The 21,422-nt window shown below is 46.5% G+C and overlaps 1 protein-coding gene across 2 annotated transcripts; it reads right to left on the reverse strand.

Moving 5' to 3' along the window:
- Positions 1–1,015: 1,015 nt before the first annotated feature.
- Positions 1,016–7,344, reverse strand: LOC309354373 (histamine H2 receptor-like). 2 transcript variants are annotated; one of them, XM_081884545.1, is made up of 3 exons: positions 7,026–7,344; positions 5,835–6,011; positions 1,016–1,974 (listed from the first exon to the last, which is right to left on the reverse strand). In XM_081884545.1, the coding sequence occupies exons 1-3, from the start codon at positions 7,295–7,297 to the stop codon at positions 1,311–1,313; spliced, it is 1,113 nt and encodes a 370-aa protein (XP_081740671.1). In that variant the 5' UTR covers positions 7,298–7,344; the 3' UTR covers positions 1,016–1,310. The 2 variants fall into 2 exon arrangements, 1 of the variants encoding a protein (XP_081740671.1); XR_014162215.1 differs by lacking the exon at positions 1,016–1,974 and having other exon boundaries at positions 5,905–6,011; positions 7,008–7,133.
- Between the last annotated feature and the right edge of the window lie 14,078 nt (positions 7,345–21,422).

Consider the following 21,422-nt stretch of genomic DNA (forward strand, 5'->3'; position numbering starts at 1 on the left):
AAACATCCCGCAGCACACATGCCTTTTGGATCCTAGACAGTATATTCTGATTTCTGCTGCCATTTATGAAGTATAATGCAGTTTACCGTATTTTTTGCTCTATAAGACTCACTTTTTCCTTCCTAAAAAGTAAGGGGAAATGTGTGTGTGTGTCTTATGGGGCGAATGCAGGCTGCGCGGCTATCCCAGAAGCCAGAACAGCAAGAGGGATTGCTGCTTTTACTGCACAGTGATCCCTCTTGCTGTTCTGGCTTCTGAGATTCAGAATATTTTTTTTCTTGTTTTCCTCCTCCAAAAACTAGGTGCGTCTTGTGGTCTGGTGCGTCTTATAGAGCGGAAATACGGTATATTAGTCTCTGCTGAACACCAACATGCCTACTAAGACCAGGGGGTTGACCAGAAAGGTCTTGATTTTGTGGTTAATCCTAGACCATCGATTCTCAAAGGTTTTCTGCAGTTGTCCCTTCAGAGGTTTAAGAAGGACACTAGTGGGGAACAAAAACAGACAAAAGGAATACCAACCCTACCTAGCCATTGATTCAAGCGGTGATTTAAGCTGGAGACAGCATCGAAAATAGCAGTGGAGAAACTGAACCAAAGGGAATAACAGTAGTGCAAAGGCTGTTGCAGACAACCTTTCAGAATGGCTGTGTCTTAAAAAGGTAAAGGGACCCCTTACCATTAGGTCCAGTCGTGACCGACTCTGGGGTTGCAGCGCTCATCTCGCTTTATTGGCCGAGGGAGCCGGCATACAGCTTCCGGGTCATGTGCCCAGCATGACTAAGCCGCTTCTGGCAAACCAGACCAGCGCACGGAAATGCCGTTTACCTTCCCGCCGGAGCGGTTCCTATTTATTTACTTACACTTGGATGTGCTTTCGAGCTGCTAGGTGGGCAGGAGCAGGGACTGAGCAACGGGAGCTCACCCCGTCACAGGGATTCGAACCACCAACCTTCTGATCAGCAAGTCCTAGGCTCTGTGGTTTAACCCACAGTGCCACCCGCGTCCCTGGCTGTGTCTTACAGAAAGCTAAAACCCAGGTCTGTAGCTTAATGGATCTATCTGGTGCTCTGCTACATTTGGCACTGAAAGGGCTCAAATCCAGCCCTGGTTAGAATAATCAATGGCTTCTTTTGTTGGCATATTCTAGCTGTTTCCCCCTGTAGCTCTTCACCTGCTGCACAGAAAAAACTTCACCATGCTTATGTTTTGCAATACAAGTTCAGCCCCAAATCCTTTTAACTCTAGGGTTCCTGTATTGGATGGTGAAGGATTCCAGTGACTCTCCTCCTGCCCACACGTGTAAAGACTTAATCAGAGTTGCAGAACATAGATCTTCTTTCCCCTTGCGCTCTGGGGTCTTGAGCCGTCTTTGTGAACGTCACTATCGAAACGATATCCTCGCCCATGTCCACTTGAGACCCGCGCCTGCAGGTCAACAGCTTCTTCAAAGCTCGCTGAAAGTCCCGGTTGAGGAAAGCATAGAGCATTGGGTTGATGGTGGAATTGCAATAGCCCAGCCAGGTGATGATCTTGAAAGTGCCAACAAGAACTTTGCTGGTGGAATTGGCCCCTTGGGTGGCCAACCATACGTTGAAGACAAAATACGGCAGCCAGCACAGTATGAAGACTGAGATGAGGATGCTGATGGTACGAGTTGCCTTGTTTTCCAGCTGCAGGCTGTTCTGGCGTTTACTCTGTGGGTGGTAGTGAAGGTCGAGGGTCTGAGAGACGATGCGGGAGGCCTTGAGTCTGGAAGCACGGTAGATGAAGAAGTACATACTGCACATGATGGCGAAGGGGATGAAGAAAGCCAGGGCTGAAGCTACAATGGCGAAAACCCAGTTGGTGACAAAGACGCACTCTTTGCTCGCGTCAAAATCCACACCGGGTATCTCATTCCAGCCTTTCATGACGGGCAAAAAGGAAATCAGGGAAGAATAGATCCAGACAGTGCAAGTCATTATGATGCACCTGTTAATGAAAAGAGAAGAATTCTTGAGATACCTGCTTCTGCATCCCACTTGCTGTAAGTGGTGCACAGGTGCTGAAGATGAGCCAATGCTTTTGGCCATATTGCGGATGGAAAATGAGGAAAGATCTGGATTTTTGATGCATGCTTTGCTCCAGGGTTGCCAAAAGGAAAACACTGCTTTATTGTCAGTAGAATATTTGTCATGTAAAGACTGATTTATAATGTTCAAGGATGTTAATAATAATAATAATAATAATAATAATAATAATAATAATAATAATAATTTATACCCCGCCCATCTGGCTGAGTTTCCCCAGCCACTCTGGGCAGCTCCCAATCAAGTATTAAAAACAATACAGCGTTAAATATTAAAAACTTCCCTCAACAGGGCTGCCTTCAGATGTCTTTTAAAAATAGGATAGCTACTTATTTCCTTCACATCTGAAGGGTGGGCGCCACTACCGAGAAGGCCCTCTGCCTGGTTCCCTGTAACCTTACTTCTCACAATGAGGGAACCTTCTTGGTGCTGGATCTCAGTGTCTGGGTAGAACGATGGGAATGGAGACGCTCCTTCAGGTATCCAGGACTGAGGCCATTTAGGGCTTTAAAGGTCAGCACCAACACTTTGAATTGTTCATGTCATCTTAGTAAAGTTGTCGCTGCCTTTGCTTATCCTATACAGTCATACCTCAGGAGGAATACGCTTCAGCTTAAATATTTTTGGGTTGCACTCCGTGGCGACCCGGAAGTAACAGAGCACGTTACTTCTGGGTTTCGCTGCATGCACAGACTCTCAAAATGACGTCATGCGCGGCACGCACAGTCGCGTCTTATGTTCGCTTCAGGATGCGAACGGGGCTCCAGAACAGATCCCGTTCTCATCCAGAGGTACCGCCGTACAGGCGTTCTCCCCACTTAAGCGGGGGTCGCATTCTGGGCCCCTGCGCACATAAGTGGAAATCTCGAGTGGGGTAAAAGGTAAAGGGACCCCTGACCATTAGTTCAGTCGTGACCGACTCTGGGGTTGCGGCACTCATCTCGCTTTACTGGCCGAGGAAGCCTGTGTACAGCTTCCGGGTCATGTGGCCAGCAGGACTAAGCCGCTTCTGGCGAACCAGAGCAGCGCACGGAAACGCCGTTTACCTTCCCGCCGGAGCAGTACCTATTTATCTACTTGCACTTTGACGTGCTTTCAAACTGCTAGGTTGGCAGGAACAGGGACCGAGCAATGGGAGCTCACCCCGTGGCGGGGATTCGAACCACCGACCTTCTGATCGGCAAGTCCTAGGCTCTGTGGTTTAACCCACAGCACCACCCGCGTCCCTCTCGAGTGGGGAGCACCCTCTAAAAAGTCTCTAAACTCGCATTCTCCCCCTGCTTTCCCACTCTCCACATAACACTTTTCAACTAGTCTGGAGGCCATGCAGAAAAGTGACTGCTGCTGTTGTGTCACCCCGCACATCACTTGCTAGGCAGGGAGGCTCAGCAGCGTAAACTAAATCCCTGGCTTCCTCCACCCTCACTGAAGTTCCTCTTCCGGCTCCGGGGGAGGAGTCGTCGTCTCCTTGCAAGCTACAAGGACTCTGCACCTTTCCCACCACTTCCTGGTTTGCATCTATGTATTTCTTGCTGGTGCACATATACACGGTTGCACATGGGTCAGTTTTGCATAAGTACAGCAGAAAGGGAGACTGAGGCTTAGTAGTTTGTCTGAAGCCACCTGTTGTTTCTTGGAAGAGAAAAGATTTGAAGCACCAACTTCTTGGGTTGCAGATCGCTCACTAGCTTTGGGATTCAATTCTGTAGAACAGTGTTTCCCAACCTTTTTTGGGCAAAGGCACACTTGTTTCATGAAAAAAATCTTGAGGCACACCACCATTAGAAAATGTTGTTGCCCAAGCGCGGCTACTACAAAGAGTTTCCAAAACAAGGGCAAATTCTCAGTGCAAGAAGTGGGCACTGCCAGGGGAAAGCTGGAATGGGGGGAAGGAAGGTTTCCCCGTTTATCCAATAAATAAGCAGGTCACTCCGCATGCCAAAATGAACTAACCGCCTCGGAGCCAAAGATTTTGGAAAAGGCACATTAATTTTAAAGTTACTGTGCAAAATGAAATCGGAACAATTGTCTGTTCAGACAGCAACCCCGCTAAGGGAGGTTTCCACAAAAGGCGAGGGTGAGAGGGAAGAAATGTCAACTTTTCTGGTTCTGCGCTGGGAGAGGGGAATCCAACGAGGGAGTGAAAATGGAGAGCGGAGGGCACCCGAAAAGACGCGCCGGGGATTTATTTTAATGTGGCTGCTCATAAATTAGCAAGCGTGGCTTGAGAAGCGCCAGGCTCCGCTCCCAAGAGTTACCTCGCCCGGCAGAGCCGCCTCTTCGGAGCAGCCCCGGGTCGCCCGGCCTCCACCCGGCGCAACCTCGCCCGCCGCCGCCGCGCACCTCACTCCTCTGGTCCCGGAGCGAAGAGCAGCGCGCCTGAAGAGAAGCGGGGGGCCGCCTCCTCGTCGCCAAGCGTGCCACGCCCCGCCGAGGGGAAAGCCGCCTCCTCCCGGCAGCAACTCCAGCGGCGGCGGGTGGGGCTTACTCCCGAGGAAGTCTTTCCGCGAGGGGCGCGCGAGGCGCTCCTCCGGGAAGGGCCAAGCGGGAACTGGCGACTGGGTCGGTCAGGGCAGCCGAGCCCTCCGGCCACCCGCCTCACCTGGAGGCGCGGACGGGGCGCCGGGGCGAGTCCCCGCAGCCCCTCCCCGTCCGGCCCAGGAGGAGCTCCGCTGCCCGGCTGCTTCCTGCCCGCCCCTCGCCGGCCGCCACTCGGCCTGCGCACCTAGGGAAAGGCCGCCCGACTCGCCCGCCTCCCTCCCACGGCACACCAGGCAACGTCTCGCGGCACACTAGTGTGCCGCGGAACACCGGTTGGGAAACACTGCTGTAGAAGATCCTAATGTTTTTGAACCAGTTAAGTGATACGCAGCCTCCTTTTCTCAACCACAGAACCCTTTTAAGATCCCATGGCTGGCCATACAAGTTTCCAGCTGGCGATGAAAGCAAAATATATGCAATTCACCCTCAGACATAAGACTGCACATTATATTATTATTATTATTATTATTATTATTATTATTATTATTATTATTATTATTATTATGTGTCCTATGAGGAATCCTGAAGCTATTTACAATATCATACATAAAACAGTTACATAGACAGTGGTACCTCGGGTTACATACGCTTCAGGTTACAGACTCTGCTAACCCAGAAATAGTACCCCGGGTTAAGAACTTTGCTTCAGGATAAGAGCAGAAATTGGACTCCGGTGGCACGGCAGCAGCCGGAGGCTCCATTAGCTAAAGTGGTGCTTCAGGTTAAGAACAGTTTCAGGTTAAGAACGCATCTCTGGAACGAATTAAGTACTTAACCCGAGGTAACATTGCATGTATATTTGACGACAGCTTATGTTTTGAAGCCGAAAGGTACAGTGGTACCTCGGGTTAAGAACTTAATTCGTTCTGGATGTCCGTTCTTAACCTGAAACTGTTCTTAACCTGAAGCACCACTTTAGCTAATGGAGCCTCCTGCTGCCGCCGCCACATGTTTTCTGTTCTCATCCTGAAGCAAAGTTCTTAACCCGAGGTACTATTTCTGGGTTAGCGGAGTCTGTAACCTGAAGCGTCTGTAACCTGAAGTACCACTGTATTAATGAAATGGCTCTTAAGTTTTCACTTCCTCCTGAGTTGCAAGAGCAACAATGGCATTTTCTCAATCCTTAAATCCTGCAAATCAGGTTTTGCAACAGAAGCTTTGTCCGTCTTCCAAAGAGGCTTCGGCAGCTCTGCTTCAACAAGGGGGACCAAACATACTTGCCTTTGCCGTGACATCCTCTTCGAATAACGATAGGGTGTTACGACAGAACAGTATCTGTCCAGGCTGATGAAACACAAGGTGACGATGGAAGCCGTGCAGAACATAACGTCAAATGAGATCCAGACTTTGCAGAACTCTCTCCCGAACATCCACATGCCAGTCACTTCATAAACGATGCTGAAAGGAGAGACCAAGAGATGAAGCTAAAGTTGATGGCTGGGGCCGCTTCGCTGTTTTCCTCCCAGCCTTCACATCACAACTATGCAGGGAGAATACCGAACCTAATAATTTATTATTTATACTCCGCCCATCTGGTTGGGTTTCCCCAGCCACTCTGGGCGGCTCCCAACAGAATATTAAAAACATGATAAAGCCAAGTTACAGGGAACCAGGCACAGGGCCTTCTCGGTAGTGGCCCCCGCCCTGTGGAACGCCCTCCCACCAGATGTCAAAGAGAAAAATAACTACCAAACTTTGAGAAGACATCTGAAGGCAGCCCTGTTTAGGGAAGCTTTTAATGTTAAATAGGTTATTGTATGTTAGTGTTCTGTTGGAAGCCGCCCAAAGTGGCTGGGGAAACCCAGCCAGATGGGTGGTGTATAAATATTATTATTATTATTATTATTATTATTATTATTATTATTATTATTTATTATTATTATTATATCAAAAATTAAAAACTTCCCTTCCCTAAACAGGGCTGCCTTCAGATGTCTTCTAAAAGTCTAATAGTTGTTTACAGTCGTACCTTGGATCTCGAATGCCTTAGCTCCCGAATGATCGAAACCCGGAAGAGCGTGTTCCAGTTTCCAAACAATTTTTGGAAGCTGAACATCCGACGGGGCTTCCGTGGCTTCCGATTGGCTGCAGGAGCTTCCAACAGGAAGATTTAAAGACAACAGGAAGATTTAACAACAGGAAGATTTAAAGACGGAACTATTGGAAACTTAAGGCAGTAGAAATATAAGATGATTAGAACCCCACTGAACCTGAAGCATGGGAAGCCCAACAAAAAATTATAATTTGGCAGAATATTTGGACTATATGATATGTATTCGTAGAATTTGGAATACTTAATGTGATTTGATTGGATTGTTAAAATGGAAAATTTAATAAAAAATATTTTTTTAAAAATAAAATAGATCAAACCCCAAACCCCAGGAAGCAGCTTACCTTTGTCAGATTTCTTACCTAAATGGCATCACCAGGCAAGCCACAAGAAAATCTGCCATTGCTAAGGACATGATAAACATATAGGTGACTGTCCGGAGCCTCTTCTCCATCAAGGGGCAGATAAACACCACTGTGTTTCCCAAAAGAGTCGCCAAATCTATAAAAGCGAGTATCAGTCCGATTGCCACCTGCTGGAATCCAATGCCCGCTTCTGTCTGATTGGCGCCTGCTTTTACCAAGGACAAGGTGGCTGAGCAGATATTGCATAGTAAAGAGATATTTATATCCATCTCTTCTCGTTGGGCTTAAAGCTGAAGAAACCAAGGACATCGAAGCCAAGTCTGTGAAAAGGGGGGGGGGGAGACTGTTTTATTCACTAACAGAGGTGATTCAATATACAGTGTACCTCGGGCTAAGTACTGAATTCGTTCCGGAGGTCCGTTCTTAACCTGAAACTGTTCTTAACCTGAAGCACCACTTTAGCTAATGGGGCCTCCTGTTGCTGCCGCGCAATTTCTGCTCTCATCCTGAAGCAAAGTTCTTAGCCCGAGGTAGTATTTCTGGGTTAGCGGAGTCTGTAACCTGAAGCGTATGTAACCCGAGGTACCACTGTATTGAGCAACTTGTCGTTATCTATTCATAGAAAGTGGGACACGGGTGGTGCTGTGGTCTAAACCACTGAGCCTCTTGGGCTTGCCGATCAGAAGGTTGGTGGTTCAAATCCCCACGATGGGGTGAGCTCCCATTGCTCGGTCCCAGCTCCTGCCAACCTAGCAGTTAGAAAGCATGCCAGTGCAAATAGATAAATAGGTACCGCTCCAGCGGGAAGGTAAACAGCGTTTCTGTGCGCTGCTTTGGTTCGGCAGAAGCAGCTCAGTCATGCTGGCCACATGACCCGGGAAAACTGCAGACAAATGCCAGCTCCCTGGGCCTGTAAAGCGAGATGATCGCCACAACCCCAGAGCTTTCTGTGACTGGACTTAACTGTCAGAAGTCCTTTACCTTTACCGTGGTACCTCAGGTTACATATGCTTCAGGTTACGGACGCATCAGGTTACAGGCTCCGCTAACCCAGAAATATTATCTTGGGTTAAGAACTTTGCTTCAGGATGAGAAGAGAAATAGTGCAGCAGCAGCGGGAGGCCCCATTAACTAAAGTGGTGCTTCAGGTTAAGAACAGTTTCAGGTTAAGAACAGACCTCCAAAATGAATTAAGTTCTTAACCTGAGGTACCACTATACCTTTTTATTCATAGAAATCTATTCATTTGACCAAACTGCGGGAGGCAGTGGAAGACAGGAGTGCCTGGCATGCTCTGGTCCATGGGGTCACGAAGAGTCGGACACGACTAAACGGGTAAACAACAAAAACATTCATAGTGTGCACAGGATAACGGATGAAAGATTTTTGTGGTGAATGAGCCACATCATCCATTAGTTAAAGGTGCAAGCTAGCGTTTAAAGGTGTCGGCAAGGAAGGCCAAATAAAAGAAGCTTCAAATTACAGCAATCAGTCAACAGTATGTGGCACACCTCCTCAGCAGGAACCGGTCACGATGAGCAAGGAAACCCCTGTTTTCCCCTTTTGTTGCTATTGTAGTGGGTAAGGAGTTAGAATCATAGAATCATAGAGTTGGAAGAGACCACAAGGGCCATCGAGTCCAACCCCCTGCCAAGCAGGAAACACCATCAGAGCACTCCTGACATATGGTTGTTAAGCCTCTGCTTAAAGACCTCCAAAGAAGGAGACTCCACCACACTCCTTGGCAGCAAATTCCACTGTCGAACAGCTCTTACTGTCAGGAAGTTCTTCCTAATGTTTAGGTGGAATCTTCTTTCTTGTAGTTTGGATCCATTGCTCCGTGTCCGCTTCTCTGGAGCAGCAGAAAACAACCTTTCTCCCTCCTCTATGTGACATCCTTTTATATATTTGAACATGGCTATCATATCACCCCTTAACCTCCTCTTCTCCAGGCTAAACATGCCCAGCTCCCTTGGTGGTGCTTTAATACCACCGTCTCTGATGCCTTCGGCACCATGAATGTTCCTCTTTGAGGACAGCATCATCAGAGTAGGGAGAGCAGGCACAACACTGAATAATACTTGAAAATTGTAACAGAACCAAATCCACCACAAATCAAAATTTGGCTATCAACATGGGTGTTTCTAGGCTGTAGATGGTTGATTATCCTTCACATCAGGAGAGCGTGGAGGACTGGCTCCAAGATTTGGATGGAAAAGAAAGACACGATTCTGTCCTTCGAATGAAATACTGCTGGCTACATTAGTGACAGAGAGCAATTCAAAAAACAAAATAACCAACCTCCAAACCTGCTGGACCTTTGAGAGTATGTATGCTTCTAAGCTCTGCTCTTTTTTGTTCTTCTTTTCTGACTCGTATGACAGCCTTTGAAGCTGCATGTTTGCAAAACTTCCATATACTTTAGAAGCGGTCAAAATGCCCAATATTTTTGGATATTTGATTAAAAAATGCACAACTCTGCTCATCTTCTGTTTTTCAGTACATACATCAAAACAACATATACACAAATTTCTGTAATGTACAACGTTCCTGTCCTCCTTTGCCATTAAAGCTGTATGGTAAAAATCAGACGGAATTTGAAAGAAGGAAAATACACATCCACAATACACTTCCAGATAACATCAGCACTGGGATGGGAAACTAAATACAGCAACGCAATGACAATGAAGGAATGACAAGGGGACTCACCTTTCTCTTGTCGCTTTGGTAATGATGGTATTACATTTTTAAAAATCTGATTTCAGCACTAGACTGTTCTCTGGCTTGCTGGAAAAAAGCAGAATCTCTTTCAGCCAGTGTGCATGATTAATCCACCTCCTCTGCAACAGAGTTGGTTATAATCTGATATTTCTCCCAGCGCTCATTTGAAAAAAGGATGGGGAAAAACGTCCGCTGCCTACACTTCCAATGCCAGCAGCTGAATCAAAGAGATGAAGAGTCGGGAGACTGGGAGGTAGAAATACAAGCATCTTTTTCAAGTGACTCACACCAGATCATCACAAGAGGACCTGTTTCCCTCGAAGATATGATCTCTTGCCACAAAAGGTTTCCCTGAATTCACATGCACAAAAACCGTCTTTCTGTCAACATTGGAAGTTTAGTTTAAAACAATGGCCCGTACTTTTAACAGACTATATATATAAAAAGTTTCCCAGTAGTGATGTATGGAAGTGAAAGCTGGACCATAAAGAAGGCTGATGACCGAAGAATTGATGCTTTTGAATTATGGTGATGGAGGAGACTCTTGAGAGTCCCATGGACTGCAAGGAGATCAAACCTATCCATTCTTAAGGAAATCAGCCCTGAGTGCTCACTGGAAGGACAGATCCTGAAGCTGAGGCTCCAATATTTTGGCCACCTCATGAGAAGAGAAGACTCCCTGGAAAAGACCCTGATGTTGGGAAAGATTGAGGGCACAAGGAGAGGGGGACGTCAGAGGACAAGATGGTTGGACAGTGTTCTCGAAGCTATCAGCATGAGTTTGACCAAACTGCAGGAGGCAGTGGAAGGCAGGAGTGCCTGGCATAGAATCATAGAATCATAGTTGGAAGAGACCACAAGGGCCATCAAGTCCAACCCCCTGCCAAGCAGGAAACACCATCAGAGCACTCCTGACATATGGCTATCAAGCCTCTGCTTAAAGACCTCCAAAGAAGGAGACTCCACCACACTCCTTGGCAGCAAATTCTACTGTCGGAACAGCTCTTACTGTCAGGAAGTTCTTCCTAATGTTTAGGTGGAATCTTCTTTCTTGTAGTTTGGAACCATTGCTCCGTGTCCGCTTCTCTGGAGCAGCAGAAAACAACCTTTCTCCCTCCTCTATGTGACATCCTTTTATATATTTGAACATGGCTATCATATCACCCCTTAACCTCCTCTTCTCCAGGCTAAACATACCCAGCTCCCTTAGCCGTTCCTCATAAGGCATCGTTTCCAGGCCTTTGACCATTTTGGTTGCCCTCCTCTGGACACTTTCCAGTTTGTCAGTGTCCTTCTTGAACTGTGGTGCCCATAACTGGACACAGTACTCCAGGTGAGGTCTGACCAGAGCAGAATACAGTGGCACTATTACTTCCCTTGATCTAGATGCTATACTCCTATTGATGCAGCCCAGAATTGCATTGGCTTTTTTAGCTGCAGCATCACACTGTTGGCTCATGTCAAGTTTGTGGTCAACCAAGACTCCTAGATCCTTTTCACATGTACTGCTCTCAAGCCAGGTGTCACCCATCTTGTATTTGTGCCTCTCATTTTTTTTGCCCAAGTGCAATACTCTACATTTCTCCCTGTTAAAATTCATCTGGTTTGTTTTGGCCCAGTTCTCTAATCTGTCAAGGTCATTTTGAAGTGTGATCCTGTCCTCTGGGGTGTTAGCCGCCCCTCCCAGTTTGGTGTCATCTGCAAATTTGATCGGGATGCCCTTGAGTCCATCATCCAAGTCGTTGATAAAGATGTTGAATAAGACTGGGCCCAAGACAGAACCCTGTGGCACCCCACTAGTCACTCTTCTCCAGGATGGAGAGGAACCATTGATGAGCACCCTTTGGGTCCAGTCAGTCAGCCAGTTACAAATCCACTGAGTGGTAGCATAGTCAAGTCCGCATTTTACCAACTTCTTTACAAGAATATCATGGGGCACCTTGTCAAATGCTGGCCACATGCCATGCCGGCTGTATGCCAGCTCCCACGGCCAATAAAGCGAAATGAGCGCCGCAACCCCAGAGTCGGCCACGACTGGACCTAATGGTCAGGGGTCCCTTTACCTTTACCTTTACTTCCATAAGGAGGGGGCATGATTCTGGGGTTCTTTTTTGGGGGGGTGTGTGAAAAATATAATGGAAAAATGTGCCCACTTACTGAGCCACTCCTTGCATATTGGGAAAATATGAGAAGAATGCCATCTTCATATTTGCCACCTTTAATGTCTGTTTCTTATAACAAATTTAAGCTAAACCCCCTACTAGAAAATAAGCTGCTAGTGCTCCAGTCCTTTGGAGTTATCTGGAAGCAAGACCCACTGAACACAATCGACAATTTAGAATCCTAAAACTACCTACATTCATCCTGTTACTGGAAACCCAACTACCTGTAGTATAAAATCAAGCAAACCATTTCTTTTTATCATTTACATAACTGTTCTCTTCCCTATTTAACAGACTGTTTTCCATCTGGCTTCTCCTCACACTCATTTGTTCTGGCAATGGGTTTGCTGTCCTCTTCAAAAAAATTTGGAAAAAAGACCCAGTTTGTGGCCTTTTTCCAACCGAATTGCAATGCCATCCTTCGTTCTGGCACCTGGCCAATTGCTATTGATGCACCTGGGCAACCAAATGATCCGTGAGATGGTTTGTAAACTGAGTGCACAGGGATCTTTTATTTCAACATCATGGTTCATTCAGGGATAGACTGCAACTACCTATGTAAAGATCATCACAGAGAAAGAAATCAAGGTCTGCAAAGCTGTCAGAAATGATAGAATGCAGAAATTTTCATTGGGAACTTGAAACAGAATGCTTTTAGCTGCAATTGTATGGCCCTCTGGGATGAGGTCCCATGGATCAGAGGATCTATCAGATCACACCTCATAGAAACATGCCAAGAAGTTGCAAAAAAAATGCTTAAACTCCCATTAATGAAAAAACCAGAGGCTTACCTACTGAGCCTTTTAGGAAAAGAAATACAGTGGTACCTCTGGTTACGTACTTAATTCGTTCTGGAGGTTCGTTCTTAACCTGAAACTGTTCTTAACCTGAAGCTAATGGGGCCTCCTGCTGCTGCTGCTACGCCGCCAGAGCACGATTTCTGTTCTCATCCTGAAGCAAAGTTCTTAACACGAGGTACTATTTCTGGGTTAGTGGAGTCTGTAACCTGAAGCGTATGTAACCCAAGATACCACTGTACCGAAATAAAAAAAAGAATTTTCTTAAATGAGACCACCACAGCTAGGATAGTAATAGCATCTAAATGGAAAGCTAAAGAAGGAATGGATGGATTCTCAAATTAAATGAATACCGTGGTACCTCGGGTTACAGATGCTTCAGGTGACAGGCGCTTCAGGTTACAGCCTGCTGCATGTGCTCCTTGGAGATAATATTGGAGACTTGTGTTTGTTTGTTGAACTGCATGAACTCTATGTAGAACAGGATGTGGCTCACCTGCCGCCTTCCAGGTATTATTGGACTACAACTCCCATCATAGCGGGCCACTCTCCGGGAATGATGGGAAATGGGGAGCCAACATTACTTGGAAATCTGCAAGTTAGCTACCCCTGGTGTGGAAGGAAGAACTAAAGGAAGAAAGCTGTTAGCTTGGCACAGAGCTTTCGTTAACTGCCGCACAGTAATTTAAAGGCCACTTTGAAGCAGCAGGAACAGAAATAGGGGCATCGTGGAGGAGAAAAACCTTCACAGAACCAAGAATAGCACAAATGCCAGCATGTCTGAGGAATAATAGCATGAACTCGAAAGAGATGCAACAGGAAATTGAAATAAAGCAGGCAACACAGGATGTTTGGAGCAAAAGAAATCTAATAGAACGGCTTCCAAACCTGATTTCTCTCAAGGTTCATAATTTTAAAAGATGAAACTGAGAGCATCTGGCAGTGCAGAATGAACCAGAAACCATGAGGGGGTTTTAAAAGGCAAAATATTTTTCCCCTCTTTCATTGCTGCATTGCAAGGAGTTGGACTAAATGATTCTTGGGATACTGAAATATATTACAGAGTCCTGTAGTGATTTCATGCTCTTTGTTGAAGCTTGTAAAACAGTGATTGAATTGCCCCCCAAACCTCAGGCTTTTATATACTGTATTTTTTGCACCATAGGATGCACTTTTTCCCTCCTAAAAAGCAAGGGAAAATGTGTGTGCGTCCTATGGAGCAAATGCAGGGGGGAGGCAGGCGGGAAAAGCCCCCAAGAGCCGCACACAACCTCCGTGCGCTCTTGCGGGCTTTTCCACAGGAGGGAGAAGGGACTGACTGGCCGCATCAGTCCCTTCTCCCACCTCCCAGAAAAGCCAGGAGAAGCTGCGGTCTCTTTAAAGGGGTTGCACGGCTTCTGCGGGCTCTTGCGAGAGGTGAGGGAACCCCCCACCTCCCAGGAAAGCCCTGCGCAGCATCTCCCGACAAGGAGAGGCTGCACGGGGCTAAAGGGGAAGCCAAAACAGTGAGCGGGATCCATCCCGCTCGCTGCCTTGGCTTCTTCCATAGCTGCGTGCAACCCCTCCAGCAAGGAGAGGCTGCACGGGGCTATGGCTTCTTTAGCCCTGCGCAGCGTCTCCCGACAAGGAGAGGTTACTTGGGGCTAAAGAGGAAGCCAAAACAGCGAGGAGGATCCATCCTGCTCGCTGCCTTGGCTAATGCCATAGCCGCGCGCAACCCCTCTGGCAGCGAGAGGTTGTGCGCAGCCTGTACGCTGCTCTTTGGGGCTGGGGGGGGGGGAATATTTTTTTTCTTGATTCCCCCCCCCCCCTTAAAAACTGGATGCGCCCTATGGTCCGGTGCGCCCTATGGTGCGAAAAATATGGTACATTATTTACACAATGAGTCCCGTCTGATTCTGCTTCCCTCCTGGAGCCTGATTGGTCTTTTCCTGCAGGCCAATCAGTTGTTGCATTCTAGGATCCTACCTGCCTATTGTTCTAGGATCTAAGCTTAGTACGTAACAGATCCCTTCCAACTCTGCAATTCTATGATTTCTGAAGGGTGGTGTCTTTCTAAACACGCTTGACACAGGTCCATCCTAAGCACATTTCTGCCAGAAGTAGCTTTAAAAAAACATAGTGGGACTTCTGTCCTGGTAAACATGGCAACATGGGGGCTATTGTGTTGCTGCAATTTAGTTGTCAGCAAAATTAAATCATGACATTCTTTTGTGATGTCGGAGCTGATTACAGGTGAAACTCGGAAAATTAGAATACCGTGGAAAAGTTCATGTATTTCAGTAATTCAACTTAAAAGGTGAAACTAATATATGAGATAGACTCATGACATGCAAAGCGAGGTATGCCAAGCCTTTATTTGTTATAATTGTGATGATCATGGCGTACAGCTGATGAAAACCCCAAATTAACAATCTCAGAAAATTAGAATATTAAATGAAATCAGCAAAACAAGGACTGCAAATAGAGCAATATTGGACCTCTGAGAAGCATGCATATGTACTCAGTACTTGGTTTGGGCCCCTTTTGCATCAATTACTGCCTCAATGCGGCGTGGCATGGATGCTATCAGCCTGTGGCACTGCTGAGGTGTTATGGAAGACCAGGATGCTTCAATAGCAGCCTTCAGCTCTTCTGCATTGCTCGGTCTCATGTCTCTCATCTTTCTCTTGGCAATGCCCCATAGATTCTCTATGCGGTTCAGGTCAGGTGAGTTTGCTGGCCAATCAAGCACAGTAATCCCATGGGCACTGAACCAGGTTTTGGTACTTTGGGCAGTGTGGGCAGGTGCCAAAGTCCTGCTGGACAATGAAGTCAGCAGCCCCATAAAGTTTATCTGTGGAAAGAAGCATGTGAAGTGCTCCAAAATCTCCTGGTAGACGGCTGTGTTGACCCTGGAGTCAATGAAGCACAGTGGACCAACACCAGCTGATGACATGGCTCCCCAAATCAACACAGACTGTGGAAACTTCACACTGGACTTCAAGCATCTGGCATTGTGTGCCTCCCCAGTCTTCCTCAAGACTCTGGGTCCTTGGTTTCCAAATGAGATGCAAAAGCTGCTCTCACCAGAAAAGAGAGACCAAGAGACAGATGAGAGACAGATGAGAGACATGAGACCGAGCAATGCAGAAGAGCTTTTCCACAATATTCTAATTTTCCGAGTTTCACCTGTATGGCCGAATGCTGACATCTGAAAATAGTCCCATGTTTAAAAGGTGATGGCCTGAACGTTCTCCCCTGCTGAGGTAGCAGTAATACTGAAAACGGACCTGGCTTTCCTAGTGTAGTTGCGGCTTCCCTTGTTGTTTAGCTTAGTCCTTCCCTTTCCTTGTCAAGCAAAATGATTTCTGCCTCTCCCCCTGCATGAGAGCTTTGAACCTTTGTCACACCACAAACCTCTCTTCACAGATTCGAGACTGAGCGATGGTTGGCCATAGTGGCCAGGTCCAAAGATGTTTTTTTAAAGAAGCTGTTGGATAATCGCCTCTTGAAGAAGGCCTGGGAAGACTCCCTCACAGAGGGAAGCGTTCACCACCCTGCAGAGCCCATTAACCCAGCCCTTTCTGGCTCGCTTTTATGAGCCAGGATGGGCAAGGAGACAGGTTTCGCTCGTCCAACCAGCCTGCCCACATCTTCGGATGTAATTGTATGAATTTTTGCTCTTCGCAAAAAACACCTCGAGGCCAAAGGACCAAACCATGAGAGATACCACAAATCCATGGCTGTCTCTTCCACAAATAAAAAAATTACACTGGGCTGCATTGCGACTGTGGGGGGCAGTTTAACCCTTTCACCCCATTCTATTTTTCCAGTAAAGGTTGCTGCCAAAACAGCTACTATTTGCCTTGTTAAGGACTGTGCATTCAGAATGGTACACAAACACTTTCTCTAAAAATAGCAGCGGGCGGGGGGGGGGGGAGAAAATTGTGTGGCATCAAGCTCTTCCCCCAATGTTCTGTTCCTGATCCAAATCGTTCCTGCTCTGCAGTTGCTAAATCTGAAAGAGATGGGAATTTCAGTGCCCAAGGAGCCTCTGTTAATTTCCAGTCTTAGCATCTCTTGCAGAAGTGGCTGCTTATTACACGGAAAATATCTTAATAACTGTTGGAAAAGCAGCTTTGTGATTCCTTTAAACAAGGTACAGTGCTACCTCGGGTTAAGTACTTAATTCGTTCCAGAGGTCTGTTCTTAACCTGGAACTGTTCTTAACCTGAAGCACCACTTTAGCTAATGAGGCCTCCTGCTGCCGCCGCGCTGCCAGAGCACGATTTCTGTTCTTATCCTGAAGCAAAGTTCTTAACCTGAAGCACTATTTCTGGGTTAGCGGAGTCTGCAACCTGAAGTGTATGTAACCTGAGGTACCACTGTATTTGTCTTCCATCTAAGACCACTGAGGAGGCAGATTGGTGTATGGGATGCAGCCAAGGCTTATGCAATATGGATTATTTATACAGTGGTACCTCTGGTTACGGTGCTGGAGGAGACTCTTGAGAGTCCCATGGACTGCAAGAAGATCAGAGCTATCCATTCTGAAGGAAATCAGCCCTGAGTGCTCACTGGAAGGACAGATCCTGAAGCTGAGGCTCCAATACTTTGGCCACCTCATGAAAAGAGAAGACTCCCTGGAAAAGACCCTAATGCTGGGAAAGATGGAGGGCACAAGGAGAAGGGGACGACAGAGGACGAGATGGTTGGACAGTGTTCACAAAGCTACCAGCATGAGTTTGACCAAACTGCAGGAGGCAATAGAAGACAGGAGTGCCTGGCATGCTCTGGTCCATGGGGTCACAAAGAGTCAGACACGACTAAATGACTAAACAATAATAACAACCACCTCTGGTTATGAACTTAATTTGTTCCGGAGGTCCGTTCTTAAGCTGAAACCATTCTTATCCTGAGGCGCACTTTCACAAATGGGGCCTCTGGCGCGCGATTTCTGTTCGCAACCTGGGGCAACGTTTGCAACCAGGAGCAGCTACTTCCGGGTTAGCAGAGCTCATAACCTGAAGCGTTCATAACCAGAGGTACCACTGTATTGAAATTATCCTCTCTGAACACTTTTTTAGTATTGGTTATATAAAGATCAGCATGGAAACAGCACCACCTGCAGGAAGGAAGGCAGCATATGCAGTTCTAGAAATTGTACACCTGGTTTGGCTCCTCTGTGACTCAGTTTGTTGCTAGACACGGGCAACAGTTAAGGCTGGGATTTTGGAAGGCTGAGAGGATTTGGAATTGGGCCAGGTCTTTCTGTTTGAAATCTAAGATGAATGTAAAGGCCTGATCCCTCCACCCCACCCTAGCTAAGAATTCTCAAAAGTTATAAAAAAATTGCCCAGTAGCACCTTAGAGAGGAGGGACGCAGGTGGCGCTGTGGATTAAACCACAGAGCCTGGGACTTGCTGATCAGATGGTAGGCAGTTCAAATCCCCGCGACAGGGTGAGCTCCGGGTGAGCTCCCGTTCCTCGGTCCCTGCTCCTGCCAACCTAGCAGTTCAAAAGCACGTCAAAGTGCAAGTAGATAAATAAGTACCACTCTGGTGGGAAGGTAAACGGTGTTTCCGTGAGCTGCTCTGGTTCGCCAGACGCGGCTTAGTCATGCTGGCCACATGACCCGGAAGCTGTACACCGGCTCCCTCGGCCAATAAAGCGAGTTGAGCGCCGCAACCCCAGAGTCATCCATGACTGGACCTAATGGTCAGGGGTCCCTTTACCTTTATCTTTAGCACCTTAGAGAAAAACTAAGTTTATTCTTGGTTAAAGCTTTCATGTGCATGCACTTATACCAAGAACAAACATAGCTGGTCTCTAAGGTGCTACTGGACAATTTTCTTATATATTTCGACTGCGTCAGACCAACACGGCTACCTACCTGAATCTAATTCTCAAAACTGCTCATGATGCATATTCCAAATGGATTTCAACAGTCCAACATGCAAGGAACAGAGAACTCCTAGAAGCATGTTGAATGGGGGGGGGGGACTATTATTAGTAGTATTTTTATTACCCCACCTTTTCCCCTGACCAGGACTGAAGGTGACTTACAGCTAAAAATAAGAACAGAACAATTTCATTAAAAAAAACCCCAAGCCAGCTATGAAGAACCATTTAGGTGGCCAAACACAGGTCTGATGCAAAATGAGTGCAGCAAGCCATCCCAGTTTGTTTTGTCCATTTGTTGTTTATTTAAAAGGCACAGTGACCAGAACAATTCTACCTGTGATTATTGATTCTAAGATATATGCACTGCACAGTGGTACTGTCCATTTCAATACACCGTTCAAATTAGGGCTCTGGTTTTACTTTGGTAAGCAGGTATATCACATCCCTGCTATGATATACACAAATGTAAAAATACACTAAATATAAACAACTGTCTCTGGTATATAACAGGTCTTCAGGCCTCCAAGGTCCTGTGTCCAAATGTCCATGGTTGGTATCCTGTGTTGCTTGCAGAACTATAACCAGAAATAAAATAAAATAAAATGAATGTATCTACGGTGCATTTCAGGGATGGATACTTCCAGAAGCTAAAACAATTACTTTTATAATGGGAATAAATGCAGAGCTCTATGCAGGAAAGAGAGGGAGTTCTTCTTCACCTATTACATGATTAACCTATGGAACCCACTGCCACAAGATGTGACATCACTGGCATAGGGGGCTTCAATACAGTATTCAACAAATCCATGCTAGCTAAATAGGGATTAATGAATCGATCTCTTTCTGTGTCACTTTAGCATGTGGTATGAACCAGCAAGGCATACATAGGTAAAGGTAAAGGGACCCCTGACCATTAGGTCCAGTTGTGACCGACTCTGGGGTTGCGGTGCTCATCTCCCTTTACTGGCCAAGGGAGCTGGCGTACAGTTGGTCATGTGGCCAGCATGACTAAGCTGCTTCTGGCAAACCAGAGCAGCGCACGGAAACGCCTTTTACCTTCCCGCCGGAGCGGTACCTATTTATCTACTTGCACTTTGATGTGCTTTTGAACTGCTAGGTTGGCAGGAGCAGGGACCAAGCAATGGGAGCTCACCCCGTCACAGGGATTTGAACCGCTGACCTTCTGATCGGCAAGTCCTAGGCTCTGTGGTTTAACCCATAGCGCCACCCGCGTCCCATAACACATACATGCTTAAATATAAAAGAATCTGCTTGCTGTATCTCCTCACAATCAAACCCAAAGACTGAAGTGTCAAGAACTGCTGAGACCTCTTTTGATCCAGCAATAGTTTAAATGACCTTAGCACAGCTGGATCATTTCCAGATAAGAAATTCTTATACCTTCTGTGAACGTTTCACTACAAAATTCTCCTATGCAAGTTTCACTTGGGACCAGAGATGGATAGATTTGTCTACTCCTGTTTCTTTCTGTTTCTAATTTTTCCAGCCTTAAGTGCCATGTTTTGCATGTTACTTTCACTGATATGTGCATTTTTAGATGCAGTTTCACAGATTTTTTTCCACATGTTATTGTTTGGAGAACCGCATTGCAAAATTTGGAGACGTGCGGATTTCAAAGGCTAGCTGCATTTCAGTTCATATAGGGCAAACTGGGCTGTGTGTGGTGATTTGATGCTCTGACTTCGGGACTTCAAAGCACCCAATCACATTATTGTGGTGAAAGATGACTGACAGATGGATAGCCTTGCCCAACCTGCAGAGCCCAAAAAAGGTTTCCCACCCCTGATCTACAATATCACAACGGTTTTACCACTTCTAGAATTCTTTACATGATTTAGGGTTGGCACAGAGAGAAAACAGGGCTATTATGTCTTTAAACAGAAGCAGAAATTCGACACCTTAGCCTTTTTCTAGTATGGAAATAATTCTAGAAAAAGCTTCACCTGCGACACACTGTCCGATGTTTTATTACTTGGATGTGGCCACTGATTAGTTGGGGGTGGGGCAGGGCCAGATTTAGGTTTGATGAGGCTCTAAGCTTGCTGATCAGAAGGTCAGTGGTTTGAATCCCCGCGATGGGGTGAGCTCCTGTTGCTCGGTCCCTGCTCCTGCCAACCTAGCAGCTCGAAAACACGTCAAAGTGCAAGTAGATAAATAGGTACCGCTCCAGCGGGAAGGTAAACGGCGTTTCTGTGCACTGCTCTGGTTCTCCAGAAGCGGCTTAGTCATGCTGGCCACATGACCTGGAAGCTGTCTGTGGGCAAACGCCAGCTTCCTTGGCCAATAGAGTGAGATGAGCGCCGCAACCCCAGAGTCGTTCGTGACTGGACCTAACGGTCAGGGGTCCCCTTTAAGCTACTGAAGGTAATGGGGCCCTTTATATGTCCAGCTGTACTTTGCCAACAACAAATCGCTGCTGTTTTTTGTGTTGAATATATGCTATATGGTAATTTATGGACCTAATAGGTATCTAAAGCCATTTTACTTGTATTTTATCTTATATTTTGGAAATGTACATCCAGGTTTTTCCCCTTTAAATTTTTTTGGGGGGCCCTAAGAGAGTGGGACCCTAAGCTATAGCTTGCTTAGCTTATACAGTACATAAATCCAGGATTGGATGGGCGGGGGTGGGTGGTCCTTCACCCTGCTTGCAAAAGAGGACACAAATTTGCACAAGATGCAAAGAACACGAGAATTTTATGCAAGTGTGTGCCCTCTTTTGTAAGTAGAGCCGACAGCCAAATCCACACACCATGGACTGGACCCCTACCTCCAATTGCTGTTGGCAATGGCACCCCTGATACCAC

The sequence above is a fragment of the Podarcis melisellensis genome (genome assembly GCF_964234715.1).
Source record: "Podarcis melisellensis genome assembly, chromosome: 13".
Classification (NCBI taxonomy): Eukaryota; Metazoa; Chordata; class Lepidosauria; order Squamata; family Lacertidae; genus Podarcis; species Podarcis melisellensis.